The 18,067-nt window shown below is 38.4% G+C and overlaps 1 protein-coding gene across 1 annotated transcript in view; it reads left to right on the top strand.

Moving 5' to 3' along the window:
• Nucleotides 1-2,341: 2,341 nt before the first annotated feature.
• The window catches only part of LOC126915543 (FK506-binding protein 2), a 112,181-nt gene continuing 96,455 nt past the window's right edge, over nt 2,342-18,067 (top strand). The window contains exon 1 of the mRNA XM_050720306.1: nt 2,342-2,651. Within this exon, the coding sequence (XP_050576263.1) occupies nt 2,419-2,651 (233 nt within the window). The 5' untranslated portion in view covers nt 2,342-2,418. The remainder of the gene's footprint in view (nt 2,652-18,067) is intronic.

Consider the following 18,067-nt stretch of genomic DNA (forward strand, 5'->3'; position numbering starts at 1 on the left):
GCCTAATTTTCGCGTATAATTCGCAAACCTCGTTAATCGGTAGGATGGATTTCTTGCTGGTGAGCGACGGGATGCAGCGAGGCATTCGCGAGTTGCGAGATACGCGTGTAACTTTGAACATTGCTGGCAGCGTTGGTGCACGCGGTTCCGTGCAAGAAGAGACGTATTGCGATGTTGCAGTCCGCTTGGCTGCGGCTGTGACACGGCTGGCAAACGAAGAAAGTAGGACGGTGAGCAATGTGAAAGAGAAAGGGTTGGAAATGGACACGTAGTTACCGAACGTGCAGAAGAACACGAAGAAGAAAACTTACAGAAAGAGCTATACACGCATCATAACGATATCTGTTGCATGGAAACGAGCGGAAGAGCAACGAAAGATGCGAAAAAGAGGAAAAGACAACGACGATGTAATGGCAAAGAGCAAAGATATCGCACGTTGCCAAAGTGAAAGAAGCCCTGAAAAGAAAAGGGATTACGTTCGAGGAAAGGAGCAAAGGGTTTGAACGAGGCTTGGAAGACGCTGCGTGAGACTGTAAGTAAATGGGTAAGTAGGGCGGGATACGAAAAGGGTTGAAAAACGAGTGGACACGTAAAGGGAAATTAATTACGACAGCGACCGGCAACCTGGCAGAATTGTTAGCGGAGACGAACGTCAACGCAGTTTGTTTTTCTTTGATGTAAAAGTTGCGCGACTAACGTTGGAACTTCCGTTGAAAACAAAGAGCGAAGTCCGAGAACGATAATATTTCAGGTTGTTCTTTGTACAATGAAACGAAACAGCGTTCATTATTTTTTTTTTTTTTTTTTTTTTTATAATACCACCGTATCCTGTCACAATTCGTTTATCTCTTCGTTAATGTTTTTAGGGAGCTTTAGTCTGGCACGTTTGAGAAACTTTGCGCTGCTTTCCTCTACAGTTTCAATACGCCAACAGTAATTGTGTATCTTCCTATGTTTTGGTATATCAGGCGCGGTTCTGTCGACGTGGTTGATCTTTGTTTTTTAGATGTTTGTAAGAATTCTTATCGTCTTCCAGAAGAACGATAAAAATATGCTGTAAAAATTGCATTCATATTATTTTATCTCAAGAGGTTGTAGATTTCTCTCGAGGAGGAATAATAATTGAAAGAAAAAGATATCCTAATTGCTAGCTTTCCTTCTCATTGATCTATGTTACCGCACAATTTTCTTATTCAAATTTTGTCATCCGATAACGCGGAGAATGGCGTTTCTGGGCCACAATATTTCATCGTTTAAAATCGATCGATCGACACAATCCTCTAGTGCCATATAATATGATACTGCTTTGAATAATATCAGTATTATGTAGTACATAATGCCATAATCATGCTACATCATGCGAAACGAGGAGTTCAAATGCCAATAAAAATCCGTTACTGATCGATTTTGAGGTTTTACTATAACCTGCAACATATTATTGTTCCCCCTATTGCAGTTCAATGGTGCGCGGTACAATACACTGCAATTTATGCTTCGGTATAACTCCTGTCTCCATAATCTTGGGATATTTTGTTAAATTATTCAATAGCTCAATAATAAACAACAACGAGAAAATAATAAATAATAATAAATAATATGTCGATCGGTCGACATAATCTCATTTAGCAAGCGTGTATCGCGCAAGAAATTCTAACCAACGCGTCACTGTACTAACGATGCTCTGCGCTTCTTGTACAGGACCAAGAAACTGCCTGCAAGGCTAAATTACAAAGTGACCCGAATAGAGACGCCATACGAAGATGCCACGAGACGCGACTCGGTTCATCACGAGAGATTCGAAAGATGTTTGTTAGCGCAAAGAAGGAAGAAAGAGGCGCGAATGGTTGTTCGAAAGAAGGACACGCGGGTTAGATTCGAAGAAAGAGAGAGCCGGGATGTTAGGTATAGCGACGTAGCCATGGCATGCGTGCAATAGGAAAGGAAGGTCGACATTGCCGAACCGTACCGTGGAACGAAGCCGTGACGAGGAAGAAACAAGGAAAAGACAAGAAGGGACTTCGCGCGGGCGAGTGAGAAAAGAAATGCGCGAGAGGAAGTGTTTGGCTGGAGGGAGAGAAAACGAGTCGGAAGGGAAAAAGGAGACGCGAGAGAGGATTGGCACGCGAGAGCGTAGGAGGGAAAAGGAGAGGGAAGAAGAGAGTAAATGGGAGCGAGAGAGAGGGAAAGCAAGGAGGAAAAGAGGCCGAGGCAGAGACCTACATATTTCGTGGGGCCAATGAGACGGCGCAATGTGGCGGCACGGTGCTCTCGTCCTTTTCCAACGCGTTTGCCTGATCTCGGAGCGAAGTACAGCGCAGCCAGCGGTCAGAGGGAGTGGGAAACGAAGGTAGCTCGGCGGAGTAGAGCGCTACACCGACTCAGTTGCTTACGAGCATTTGCCAACGAACGAACCGAGTCATGGCTGTCCGTTTAGAAAATAATAACGCGGGTGTCGTGCTCGCGACGTGCCGTACGGTGCTTCTCGTGTTCGTCGCCGTTCTTGTTCTTGCAAATGCCGATCAGAACCAGTCGGGACTGAAGGTCGAAAAGCTGTATGTACCGGAAGTATGCGACGCCAAATCGAAGATCGGTGACCAGCTGACGATGCATTACACCGGCACATTGGTGGATGGTACCAAGTTCGACTCAAGGTCAGTGACACATTATCAACACGATATACGTATAACAGAGAAACAGATAGATTTTACGTCAGATTCCACGTATGATCGAATGTGATTTCTTTGTTTCGATTTATTTGATCGTCTCTCGTTGAGAGGTTAGTTCGACGATCGGTGGCACACGTGTCACGGAACGCAATGTATTACGCTGATTACGTGGCCGACGTATTTGTGCTGCCATATGTTTTTTTTTTCGACGCGTACCTCGTCAAAACGGTCAAAGGATTCTTTCATTCGGTAAATAAACATCTGTTTCAACGGCTGGGCATCTGGTCTCGCGAGTGGGTTCTGGCATGCCACATTCAAATGTAAGCGTCTGTATCTCCATGTAGGTTAGGATGATGTCAACGATGAAAGATTAGAGACAATTATTGTATAAGATTTGTAAGATTTCCTCCCGTCGTAATCTTCTCTGCTACATCATTTCGTTATAGTCTATATAAAATGATATCCTCATGAAATGAAATAAGTCACATCAATGTGAGTTTAGAAAGCTGACTATACCTGTATGTAATATCTCGTAAAAAATTATAATATAGAGAAATGCAGAAAGAAACGTATATTTTTAGAATTACGTTGTTTGATATAGGCTAGGGAAACATTGTTTCAACGTAATAAGCCTCGTATATCATTCTCTGTTTCTTCTGGAACATTATGTCGTGCAAAAAAGATTCGCGCTGTTGTCATAGTTTTTCTTTGCAGCGATGCTAAACTTGATCAACTATCTTGAATTAATCATATCTCCATGAAGATTTTCCCTTTCGTCATGACATTACGTAAGGTATTCCAATGATCGTTATACAGCAGTTTGATATCAGAGTGCTTTTGATTTACAACCAGCTTTTAAATTCTATCGACGAATTGAAATAACGAAATGCAAATTAAAGTATCATATGTAGCAATATTTTCATTTTATCTGCAATCTTTTAACAACTATCTCACCGTATAGAAATAAATACTAATCGTCTGTTTTGTATCAAAAAGAATTACTAATCTATATAAATACTAAACTAAATACACAAAGCACTTAGGTAAATATCAATAATCAACAAGCAGTTTTAGGGATCCTACGATGTTTTATTAAATATATCGCCAGACTAATCTGATCTGACGAGAATCTTCCATTAAGTTTCCTCGCATTAACGCGAATTTGCATCGCAAACCCTCCGCGAAAATAATTAACTAAACTGTATTCTCGAGTAGATATTACATAGAATCGATGTCACGTAGTACAAGCGTCCCGAATAGCTTAAAGTTAGAACACTCCTAAGTCGTACGCATTCCAGACGACGTGCTTGGAATTTATCTTGTTCCAGCAAAAAGTGTTTCGAATCGATCCACAGTTCTCTTAAAGTACGATTATATTCGCATACATATTTCGACCGCTCGTTATCGCTATACATGTATATATCGATTATGCATTTACATCAAGGGATTAGGAAACATTGTCGAAGACTGATTAGACCGTTTAACTCTGGAATCATTAAAAAATGTGTTGTGTGTCGTAATAGCGTGAATGTAACTCCGTTTGAGTCTTCAGTACCGTTGAGCGGGAAAGGTTTACACGTCGATGATTCGTTCGAACGCGATTGGAACGCACGATCTGCCAACGCGACGTCTGTACGAGAAACAGGCACAAACGGATAATCTTAGCAGTAATCTGGCAATATTTTCACAGAATTCCTATATGTAGCGTATTGGTTATTATTTATGATGTTATTTATGACTGCGGACTTTGTATCTGTAACACTTCTTTGTATCTCTAATTCTCTATCTAAAAAGAAAAACATCCGATGAAAGTACAGCGCTTGGTATATCATTTCGCAACTAACGTTGTGTCCTATTTTGCCTGATAAAATGAAAAGGTAACTAATTTAGAAAAGTTACGTTCAGCGATTGAAAAGATTGCAAATGCTATTTTGAGAGAATCTTTTTGATTATGCACGCTAATGATTTTCCTAAAACAACGAATAGCCTTTTCTCAGTTGAAATTCAAGCGAGTTTGAGATATAGAATATTCGAGGATTGTAACAGAGTTAACTTTCCTCAGAAATTAAAAATTATCGATTGTGAAATATTGGAAATAAGCAGCCAATGGAAATTATTTCAAATATTTCTTTTGGAATAATATGTGTCGAATCGGGTTTCCTCGCCAGTATAACGTATAATATTTGGAATGGAAATTCTATGCATTAATCTATCTGTAATCGATACGTGCATGTGAAGTAGATATATGTTTATATATATATATATATATTGGCAATGAATTTGTATTTAAGTGAATTTAAATGTAATGAATTACATGCCGTACAGTCTATAAAAACTGAACAGAAATTCTTAACAAACAGTGAATATTACAGACTGTTACATAGAGGTAAAACCCAAGTAAATATTAATTAAACGTAATGTTCTGATAATGACGTTGCTAATGTTACAACGGGACTAGTTCGTGGTTCAAGTATTTTTATACCTCTTGTTTTCTTTCCAACGGTATATAACTGGCAAGCATTGAAAACCAGTGGCGAACGCGAAAAGTTAATTACTCTGCGAAAGCGTGTTTCGCCGATTCCGTTATGATAATAGGAAACAGGCGCGTTCCCACCATCTAGAATAGAATCTTAGCTGATTATCGGTAGTGAGAAATCTCGGCGGAACGGCCTCATTCGAATTCAGGCCCTCGACCGCGTCAGAAATCGGATTTGACAGTCGGTTTACTTACGTGCTCCGCTGTCCGATCCATGAAGTCGTTCGCCAGAATTAATTGCTCCTCGATCCAGAGGTGACAAACTCTCCAGCCGGTTGATCGATGACAATATCGTGGTCTAGTGACATCTCCTGCGGAACGTCAAATGCTTCCTAATATTGTATTTTACAGAAATTAAAGAGGCGAACTTTCGATCAAGAGAAGCGACATCCGTTCGTTCTCAGGCTACTTGTTTTTTCACGAATACCTATTTTACAAAAGTCAAAAGTAACTTCGCTTTCCACCAACAGCCCTGCTCTTTGACTAACGTAACTGATAACTATTCCGATAAACGATGTTAAATATATTTTCGCGAGTAAATAAGACTAGTTATCGCGTTCACCGGTGACCTCTATTCGATGATAAATTAAGCAATCGCATTTCCTTTCGTTGCTGGTTATCTCTTGAGTGATTGTCAGCGAAATGTCGGATTATTAATAACGATGAGCCCTACAGACTACAGAAAAGAAAATGAGGATCGTCCTTGGATTAATCTAAGAGTAGATGATACTGGGTTTGATGCAGCGTGTTGGTATTTTATGAAAGCAACGTATATTATCAGATTAATTTGCTGTTGTTAGATTAATTAAAGGATCTATATTTTACTTTAAATATACAGTTGAAAATGCTAAGAAAATGGTCATAGATTGGTCGTGGAAAAATATTTTAATATAATGTTGTTTTTCAATGGCTCTGACGACTTCTGATAGCTTAATATCTGCTGATAAAATTGCCATTTGAGTCAATTGCGTGGAGATAATATGACATGAGTTCTTACATACGAAGCGTATTATTATTATTGCGGATATCTACTTTGGTAATGAATTCAATGATCATTAATAAAAGAAATTACATTGACATATTACATAAGTTACTTGTTTCACATCGGTTCCGCAGAAATTCCTCTTTAATACGTGATTTTCTTTGAAATATCTTTATATTATTTAGCAACACAAATAGACGCATCCAAATGTCTCCTTCTTTCTATCTATATATATATTAATCTTACAATTATTTTCTCAAATAATGGCTTCTGTAAGATTTTAAGAAATGTCATTAGAGAAGTTAGATCAGGTAGATTTTCACATATAAATTTTTATAGTAATGCGATCAGTCACAATATTTTTTCTAGTTTGACAAGTGAATTGCAACGGATTACGTGCACAAAGTCATCTGTATGATGGATTGCACATCGTTAGATGTTTAAGACATGTATTTCCAAGAGGATTTGCTAAAGAATAAAGCCAAGTTAGTCGTGCGTTTATTACACAAAAACATCGCCTTTACCGATCCCTTGCGTATTTTCTGCTCGGTCGAATGTTAAATCCAGAGACAAATATCGTTTCAGTATCAGAGAATCTTCCTGTATCTCGAAAGATACCTCAAGGAAATGTCATTTTTCTATATATCGAGTTATTCACGCGAGCGGGCATCATCGAGCAGCTCTTTGTGATCTAAATTCGATATTACGAGCGAGTACTAGCTGGAAACAGGTCCTTTGAACTTGTAATATGTCGCAAAATTGTGTCGCGATTGGATAAATCTCGTTGACGGATTTTAGCGTGTTTTCATAATTTCGTGCATCTGAAATCATCGCTCGTTAAAAATTTCACGTTGGCTTCTCGTCGGGACGTTTTCATGTCCCGTTTGAACGTTTCTATTTCTTTCTTTACCCAGCAGGTGCTTCGAACTCGCTCTCATGCACGTTGCTTTGATCCTCGTATTAATTAAAACGTAAAAAACTGTATACACCAAGCAGACGAATTTCCCTTTGTACGCACGGATACTTTCCCGAGCGTGACGTATCGCGTTTGAACATTTATCACGTTCAACTTTCTTCGGTGTGCGTTGTAATTTTAAGCGTTTAAAATGAGAAACGCGACACGAGCTTGAGGATAATTTTAGTTAGAAGAAAATGAGCAGGTTTACAATGTCTTTTTTTTATTAGCTAAGTTATGATTAATTATTAGTTAGTATTATCATATATCAAAAAATAAATATAATTGTAATTATAATTTTGTTTAATTATTAAGATATAATTTTTTCAAAAATGAACAAACCAAGTTACAAATCGTTACTATTATATATTTCGAGACTAGAGATAGATAGAAAGAGATAGATCCACTTTCTGTAATTTAATTGATTTAGATGTTTGCTAATTGGAACGAGATTTATAATTGCCAGAGAGAACACCTCTTTACGAAATAGAATATATTTTACAATCAGATTTATAGCAACTGATTCAATCGATTTTATAATCTACAATTATTTCAGTTGCGTATATTTCATAATATATTATACATATACCCAATGATAATACGATACTTGCCAACAAATCGTTTCATTCATATTAATAAAAGAGTGTAAGTGGGAATAAGATTAACTGTGAAATAAGAAAAATGGCTATTACCCTTAAAAGAAACAGGTTAACATTTACATAAATAAGAAATGGTAATTTCTTCCCAGGTTGAAGATTACGCGCTCAGTAACCGGCTCTCTCGATGATTACGATAGATCAAACGATAATGATATTCGATCAAGCTGACCGTCCTGACGTGTTTTAAAATTGTTTCGTGGGGCCGTTACTGGTACCGTTAATCGCGGAGTCAACACATTGCGCCACGAAAAGTTAATAGCCACTTTTGAGGTCAATACGAAGAAAGGCGATGAATCATTTCGCTGCATATGTATGATACCTTGAACATAGCACGATATTTTGCTTATAAAATATTTCTTGCTTCTTTCTAGTATTCAATTATACTTGGATCTAAAGATAGTTTATTCTCTGGTATCAAATATTACAAATATTATATATTTAATATGTATTAATATACATATTTTGTTAATTTTTAAGAATTGATTACGGTTAGTAGTTCGTGTGATATTGAATATAGAATGCAAGACTGAATGACTTATAGCTTTCAGTGTTTTCGTTATGGTTTTCATAATGCATGTTTTAATGGATCACGTTTTATTGCATGAATCATTTATTTTTAATTCGTATTTATTCTGCAAAATAAATGTGCCAGTGTACCCTGTTAGAATATTTTTTATAATAATTCTTGAATTTATAATAACAATAATTTCCCCTCAAATATAATACCGTTTAATTCGACGTTCAATTCCATTTGATTCAAAGTCAAACAAACGTCTAAAAAATCCTTTGAAACGGGGAAAGTTTTACAGATACTTTTCAATCAGGTTGCCTGTAAAGCGTTCGTTTACAGAGGGATTACGATTAAGCCACGCGATAAAGGCGTCCGTCGTGATAGATTTTTACACTTTTACAGTTTTCTACCAAGCAGTTCCATTAAGAGTTCGTAAAAATTTGACGGAAAACACGAAAATGAAACTGTGTGATATCTGTGATTACTTCGCGTACTTGAATTAATCCGTTTATAGGATAATTCGTTCTGTTCAATATACGTGTAATGTTCACATTTTATCGTGAGATCCTCTTTAAAAAAAATAGCGACGAGGGATTTGTACGAAACATATGACGAATTCATTCGTCTTTTGTTCACGAAATAATTCGACCTTTCAACAAAGTGTTGTTTGTTTCGCAAACAATGTTACTAACTGCCATAGAAAAATTGGTTCCGCGTTTTATAACCTTTTCACCGGGCTGTGATTCCGCCGGCATTGTACTTATTTTCACGCGTAAACAACGGTTAACGAGAAGTGGGAAAAAGATTGGTCGTCGTTGAATGCGGGTGTCGGAAATAATACAGGGCGGTTCGTGAATGTGCAACAATACTTCTGTCTTTTTATCACGAGTCTACGCGATAAAATAAGTGAAAAATGTACGAATGAGAGGAGTGCTGCATGCTATGGCTTCCAAATGCTGGAAGATTAAGCGAGTATTTCACCGTTTTGTCTTGTTTTTGTCGAAGAATATTACATAACAGTAAATCGAATGATTTTAAATCCGTTATTCTTACAATTTATCTAGCAAAGTAACGTTTTTCAACTTGAATATTTAAATTATCATGTCTTTTTACTCGTGGCTTTCAATTATTCTATAGATTATTATGGGTTTACGAAATGTAACAAAAGAAAAAGCTTCAGATATAGAACTAGTTGTTCGTAAAATTGGAGCTGGTAGCTCCGTAAAATCTGGTAGAACCGTTCGAAAGCAAGACGAATAAAATTAAAAAGTGCTTAATCCATGTCTAAATTCATGGTGTTCATATATTTACGGCATAAATTTGAATTTCATTTATCTCCATAAAACATCAACTGTCGTATAGCCTTCTCCTGTCGTAACGCATACATGTACAGTTGTAAACTCGTGCAAGCTATTTTCTGCCTTGTTAATTTCCTAATTACGCGTGGCGATTAAACTTCCTTTTTGGGAGCAACGTTCGCCGAATGAAATTGCCAACCCTACCACCGAAAACGTTTTGACGGGATCACTGATTAAAGCTTTAACTTTTCGAATCTTTAATGACGAATTTAAAGCGTACACTAACGAATCTGCAGCGTCTTAATAGCCAATTACAGCTACCGAATTACGTAAAGCCGGGAGTGCTTTCAATGATTGTCGTTAATATATATTTGGACACTACGATGTTCCAGAAATTGTTGCTCTATGCATATTTTATTCATAATATCGTTATGGAGTTAGCTTTTGATATATTGAAACACTTACTATTAGCAGAAACACTTACTACTAGCAGAAAATTCTGAACGGTAGATATTATTGAACGAAGAAATTCTATCTTTAGATTTACCGGCCTCGAATCAACCAATATAAATATACAAATATCCCAATTTACATATAAATATATTTTAAACGCAATTTTATCACAAGACTAGTCTAAAACCTTTCTAAGTTTCTTCGTCAAAAGGAACCACAATTCCGTCGTTTCCAGATCGCAACACGAAAAAGAAAGCGAGGCAAACGACGAGTTGGCGCGATGATTAAAAGTGTCGCGGAACTTTCATTCCGGATGCTCTTTGCTCGTCGATTGCCACTCGTTCCGCTTCTTCTTCGTCTTACTCGCCTATCCAAATTCCGTCTCTTTTCATCAATAAGCTTCGCGGTCGCTTCGAGCAGCCGTTTATTGTGCCCCGTTTAGGTGGTTCCTGTCTGTATACAGAATTTCACGACGGTTGTCGACCATCCACGAGCGAAAACGTCGACTCCATTTGCCGCGTCCTCGCTAAAGAGCTTAGCTTCTTCGTTCATGAGTCGAGTTCTCACCCGGCACAGCGAGTTCTCCGGGCCAGGTTCCGCCATTCCCAAAGCAAATCTTCGGTCGTGTCGGTTTTTGTTCCGCGAACATTCGCGTTCTGTGTCGACGCTTTAATGCACTCTTTCCAACACTGCCTCCCTCCAACTCTGTCTCCAACCCTTCCGCCTCGACACACTCTCGCGCCCGTTCGTTTATCTCGTCCTCCCTTTTCCATCGTTCACGGCGTGTTTCTCGCGACGCGTACCGAGCAATGCGTCGACTTTCTGAAGGCGTTCTGTGAATCGGTGCTCGGTGAACACACGGCTCGTGAATGTTGTCGACGGCTATGGAAATAAAGGCAGACACGCGACGCATCGGTCGCTGCAAAAAGTGCCACGGAATCTGCGTCAGTCTGTTGGATTGCTCGAGTGCTTCTCAGCCGACTAGCAGACGTTTAGATTGCTCGTGTTCAGGTTTCACGGGATGCAACGCGTGATATGTTTAGGATGATAATGTTGGCGATAGTGAACGCTGTGGCTGTGACAGATTGAGGTGATGGTTCATAGAATTCATTCAGAGTTGTCATTTCAATGCTGATACTGCTCTTATGAGTTTATTCATTGTAAGAACTTTAAATCGCGCTATTAAAGATTTCAACGACAGACTGATATTGTCTACTAGATAATTTATATTAACCAAAGTAGCAGAAAATCATCTTATAAAATGTAGTAAGTTTCTATGATGCATCGATACATGTTGAATTAAATATGGATTTTCTAATTTTATCTAAAGTGCGTTTTAAATCTTTGCCTTAATATGTTATTAATCGAACGAACCTAATTGTTTTGTTCGTTCCCTTTTGCTGATCGTACTGTGCCGACTACTAGAAGCTATCTACAATAACTAGCCCATAAGATCATTCACTATCGTGGCAAATAACTATTGAAACGATTGCTAAGGACTAGATATGACAAGTGACGACTACGAATGAGAATATCAACCAAGGATGACAACCAACGACTAACTATAAATACATACACTTGAACGGGGGTAAAGTAGTTAGTCGCTGGTGGACGGTGGCTTTGCAACAAGGTGATCCGACTAGGTCAAGGCTCGGTACTGTGAAATACCGAAAAGCGTTAGGCTAGGTACCAGGTATCAGGATTTCAAAAGATCCTTTGGGATATGATTTTATGGTACCTTGCTAGCAAGGAAACGAACAATGATCAATCTCTAACGAACGAATTTTCGCTAAATGCCGCACGTGGAAATAGCGAACTAAAGATACGCGACGCTCTATTGTATCAAAATGCCACCCCATTGCATTTCTTATCGTGTAGTAAAAGGAAGCTCTTTTGAGTTTACGGTTTTATCGAAGCGACAAATATCTTTCAAATATTCACGAGTGGAAAGCATAACTTTTTGTATATGCATGCTCTCTCAGCTACTACATTTCGAATATCTATCAATCGATGATGTTATCGATTTATTCTGAATAAATACGTAAATTGCATGTAACGTTCTTCGAGCGATGCAAAGAAGTTGGATACTGAAACGCATCGAGGCCCGTTCTTTCTTTGTTTCCACCAGCGTTACGCTTTCTGTAACTGCTAGTTTTAGTATTGCCGTTTTTTCTCTCTCTTGTTCGTTTCCTTCTTCCCTGTTTGCTCGAACGACTGTCAAGTTAAAGTTCTGCTTTATTGAGGTTGTACCTATCTCAGTTTATACTGCACAGTCGTCCGTTTCTTAGTTCCCTCGGGTTCTATCTGTCTGGTCTCGCGGTCCACGCGTTTATCGAACGCACACATGTCGCTTGACTTTGACAATATGCATACTCGCGTAAAGCTTCACCAGAGTGATACTTTTAATAAAAACTATCGAAGCGAAGATTAACTAATAAAAATTATTAGTTAGTGAATGACTAATAAAATCATTGAATTTGAAAATCGTTTTATTAAACGACCAAATAAGAAGTACGCGTACGTAAAAAGACGAACCATAATGCCAGTACTACGTTTAGAATGCCATTTGTGTATCAAGATGTACCTAGTTTATCTAATCGTATCTATCACGTATCTGTAGGATTCCCTTATCGATTTAAACCTGAGCTGAGTATCGCCAGATTTTAATTGTACAAGTGCGTTACTATCCGATTCGAAATATATCGGAAGAATGAAACGTGTCGAACGAAACGAAAGCAGATAACCAGGATCCAGGAGAATCCGTTCGTTGCTTTGCTATTCGTCGAGATTGCTGCGTACGCGACGGACCTTATCTTCTCGTTTCATTTGTCACGGCGCCACGGTGCGATTAAATCTAGGACGAGATTACAGCGTGTAACTAAAACGCGAACCATTCAAAGATAAACGATTTAATCTGGTTCCTTCGATCGCGTGTTCCGAATTTCACGTGCTGTGATCGACGAACAGAACAGATTCTTTAATTATAACTTTTGAAAACTATACTGTACATACGGATATATAGATCTTACTTTATTGTTTTATCGCTTGTGCTTTGTTACTTTGAGCTGGGTTGTGCCCTTTTTTTTAATTAAACGAGTCGCGTATTTTGAACATATGTGAAGTATCATAATTGACGAAGACGATAAGTATTACATGATTTGATGAATTTTTGTAATCTATACTATACCATTTTTGCTTAATACCGAACGAATCTTTCTCCATTGTTCGCGAGGAGAATATAGCTTTAGCGTGATTTAAGATTCAGTAAAATGCAGTAATTAAAATTCCGCGATCAGAAGCTTCTCTGCTATGTTTGGAATTTTGTTGAATTCCTGCCTTTCCGAACACTTGCCTATGGTCTTCTTACACTTTCATATTTAATTAACGCGTCTCTATTATGTAAAGCATAAAATAAAGCAAGGAACAGTTTCTATATTATTATCTATTTCCTTAAAAAGGATACAAAGATCTACTACATTAAATACCTAAAATGCTTGTATCTATTATTTTCTTCATTTTCATCGCATTCCATCAATCTTAATGAATTCAATGGAAACTGGTCTCTTTAATAGGTATAAAATAACGATAAAAGAGATGTTCTCTACTGCTAACTCATCCATTCCACGATATTTCCGTAAATACTCGAGTATCGTTCCAGCACACTCTCGTTACACGATACACGATCCATAGTTTAGATTATTTGGTAGTCGTTCTACGAATATATAATGCCAAGTGAAACCGTGTAGCAGGACGAAGCATAACGGGAGAATCGGAGCGGATATTAAAGGGAATCCGAAGCTTATTCTGTTACACAATGCACATTATCTGATTTTATCCCGCACGGTTATCGGCCACGATTCGACAGATTAGATCCGATTCTATCTAGGGGGAATGGATATTCATCGAATTGGTGGGTATCGAACAGCTGGGTGGTTCGTGTTCCACCGAAGATAACTCGTTCTTGTAATTGGCAGGCCGTGTATCATAGAAATTCAGTGGTGATCGATGAAGGTTGACCGCCGCGCCGTTTGGAAATGGGTCGTATCAATTTTGCGTAGCGCTCCCCGGTGGGTTGATCGAGTTGACCAGTTGTTAGCGGTGTTGCCTTGTTTGGGGACGAGCGGTAACGAGGGCTCGCGGTGATAGAAAATTAACGAAGCATGTCTCGAATAATTGGTGAAGGGAAACTTGCAGAGGGCAGCGGTACCTTCGAACAAAGTGTTTCCGGAATTTCGAGCATCGCGTTCGCGGAATCTCCCTGAGAACGAATATTAATTTTCGTTGATTGAGTTCTCGGTTGCCACTCATTGTTGCGTTGTTACCTAAGATTCTACCAAGTTGCTGAAGTTATTCGTTTGAGATAGAAATGGTATTAAAATGACAAAAAGCTGATTTAGACTTGAGAAATTTCAATAAAATGGAGTAGGGTCATCCGAGTTAGTTAGTTTCAATATCTTAAAATTCAATTTTTCACTTCGTACGGAATAATCAAGTTTGTTGTATATTGCGAGATGGCATTAATCTCCGATATCGTAATGAAGGAATGAGAAAGCGTTGCGCGCTTTAGGTGTAGTAAAAAGAGTATCGAAAATGAGGAGTTACTATATAAGGACAAGGAATAATTTCGAGAAATAAAAATGATGTACACATATAGCGTTATGTAATCTAGGCTGTTGATAATTTGTGGGAATATTAACGTTGTTATCGGTTGGGAACATCTTGTCTGCTGAAGCTGTATTGGAAGATTAAATTACAAATCATTTGTAGAAAACAATAATCATCGAGCTCTTAATGTGTAAGATATATTTCATTGTTTATCGCGTCATTAACATCTAGCCACGTACTAGTCTGCTCTTCAATTTATGATATTCGAATTTGCTCAATTACGAGTAAAAACGCGAATTTTTTTAAGATTACGAGTAAGAGTGAATTAAGTAGAGCGTCTTAAAGTATAACTTACACCCTGGAATTTCATGTGCAAGCAAGTTGCGACGCATGCGCGAGATTATTATCAATAAGCAAACGTGAATTAATCTGTGTGATCTGTTCGTAGTCAGGAAGAACCGCCGACCGCGTTATAGCGCGTTTCGCAACTACGATGGAGAGGGTGGCTTTTTGAAATTATTAATGGTACTTTAACGATCCGTTCTCTGCCGAGAACATTATAACTCGCACACTCCATTGTTCGCGTCTTCTCTCGGAGAAGAAAAGTTTCCGTCACGGAAGATAACGCACGATGGACCAAACGAATCGATGCACGCGAATAAAAGTTAGCCTTTCAACGATTCGTATTCTTTGTTTTACGATGTAATTGATTATCTTCTTGCATCTGTCGCGATACAAGCGACCCTCTACATATCGCACGACCTATTTGCCCAGTGGGTGGTCGTAATGACGAAAGTTTCGCAATCCACGGTTCAACTTTGCGCAAAAACCGGCCGTTCTTGTCAGCCGTTCGATCGAGCTTCGAGTGTCCATTAGAAATACCATGAAAACATCGGAGTCAATCTAAACAGCTGGATGATGTATGTACGATAGCGTGACGAGAATTCTATAACAGTTTGGATATCATCGCGCCCCTGCTTTTCGACCTTTTCCCCTTTATTACTCTGGCAACTTTTTTCCTCTCATAATCGTACGGTCACTGCGTTGTGCCAAGTTGCTAACCCCTATGTGCACGTCGATATTTTGACTGTAATCTCGAAGACCGTACTTTCGTTTAATAAGAATGATCCTTGGTTTATGACACGCGTAATAGGAACGAGAAACGAACGACGTACCGAGTCCTTTGATAAGAACGTTATTGGATCTCTGGCGAAATGTATAAAGTTTTTGATTGATTCGAAGAATATAAAGTAACATTTTTTATTACGCTTTAGTCATTGAATCATGACTCTGCGAGGGCAGATTGAAAAGTTTCCGGAATCGCCGCTAGCAGTTGCTTTATATCTTACTGCTATTGTCATTCCGGAAACTTTTCAGTCCGCCCTCGCAATATCCTGTCTTATAAAATTCGTACCAGAATAAGATACACCAGTGATTTTAATATCTTTGACAAGAATAAAAATCTTCATTTTTTATTTATTATGGATGTTCTCTACGATTCTATGTTTAATTCTACGATTTAGACATGTTAGACAGGTAACTTTACACTCGGACTTCTAACAATCTTTGTGTTGATTAAAGACGCCCCTTTGTTATCTTTCGTATTTTCCCTTGTCACTCGTTCTTCAAACGATCTCGACTAAAGTTTGATTCAGGATCAATTATATGCAGATTGAATCAGTCTAAGATTCGAGGAGCACAAAATGTAGAGAATAGGAGAAGGATTTAGATTAAAAGACTATCCGCTAAAACGAAGGCGGAATAAAATTTGAGTATCGTAAAAATCGCACCGCGGATTATTGAAAGATGGTTTGGAGGAAATATTATAAGAGTAACAAACTCTAATAGGGAAATGTACGCTTTCAAACAGAAAAGTTACCAAACTTTTACCTGTACGAATTTTGAAGATAAAACAGACTCTTCGTATTTACTAAATACAATCAAGTCTGCAAGGCGCTATCTATCGATATGATTTCAGAAATTATAATATCTCCCAACATCGAGAGAAATCACCATGTTTTAGTCCATAGAACCTTGCAACCACCGTTTGCATCTCAGTTCATAGGCAGTTTCTGAAAAGCGGGGCGTTCACTGGAAACTTTGAATACATAGTATCCCGTTTGTCAATAATCGATGCCCGTCTAACAATCTAATTTCACGGCGGCGTATCTGGCATCAAGCGGAATTCACGGTGTGTCTGACTGTCTGGTTGTCTGTCGGTACACCCAGCGTACGTATTTTATGCGAACGGCTGTATTCGTCGAGCGTGCACTTGAGAGACAGCCCAGCCGCAGAGAACAGACGTATTCCGCATTAATTTAGCCACCACCGCCGCCGTTACCGCAGTCACCTCCTCCTACGTTACATATCTCACGTATTTAACTAAAACACGCCAGTAGCTGCGCGTTACTTCCGGAAACTTCAACTTTCCCGGAAAGACAGAGCCGAGGCCCAGCGCCAGTCGAAATCATTAGCGGTGCCCGCGAAATAGAAGCACCAGCGCGTGTAAACGGAACACGCGTGTAGATGGGATTCATAAATTAAGTAAACTGTTTGAATTAACAACATCCTGCCTGCGGCTGGCCCGCAACGCAGCATCCAGATACATTCAGATTAGGCGCATAACAGAGCAAGTGTTACGTTAGGGTAATATTCCTGAGTTATTATTTTAGGGTCTCAAAGGAAACGCGATACATAATTTTCCAAGGACAAGATGAATATAGAGAAGCACACGAAGACCATGGAAGAATGCGCGCGATAAATTGAATTTCCTACTTTTTACAGGGAAGAATCCTTAAAATTCAGCACACTGCCGATCAATATCATGTTATCGATATTGTTTGTCTATTTGGTTTGCAACAGAATACCTGTGTTTTTTATACTCTACAAAATAACTCTTACGATATTAAGGTTTTGAAGATTGTACAAAAATGAAAAACGGATAGTAAACGGCAATTTATTTCGATACGAAATTCATGTAAAAGGATACAGTTTTTATTAAATGATACTGAAAGTTCTAATTTTATACGATACTCGACGCGAAATAAGAATAAATAGAGGATGTGTTTACAAACCTCAGACAAAATCGATATCTCAATCGAGAAGTAATACACAGCACGGGAACTGTTATTGCAATGTGATTTATGCCCGGAAAGTAAGTTCAGTTGGATACACTTTAGAACACGCAAAGTTATAGTTGCACCGCACTTTTCTGTTATAACCTTGCTTTTAACTAATAAAGCGATTTTGAAGGACATAAGTCTTACAGTTTATTTCGACTTAATTCTTTTGAAATTAATAAAAATACGTTTTTCAAAATATCTTTTACGAAGGTTCTTGGGTTTTTATCATTTTTCATGGTATCACTAATAATGGCACTTTTTTGGAATATATGATACTGTT

This window comes from Bombus affinis, chromosome 4 (assembly GCF_024516045.1).
Source record: "Bombus affinis isolate iyBomAffi1 chromosome 4, iyBomAffi1.2, whole genome shotgun sequence".
Taxonomy (NCBI): Eukaryota; Metazoa; Arthropoda; class Insecta; order Hymenoptera; family Apidae; genus Bombus; species Bombus affinis.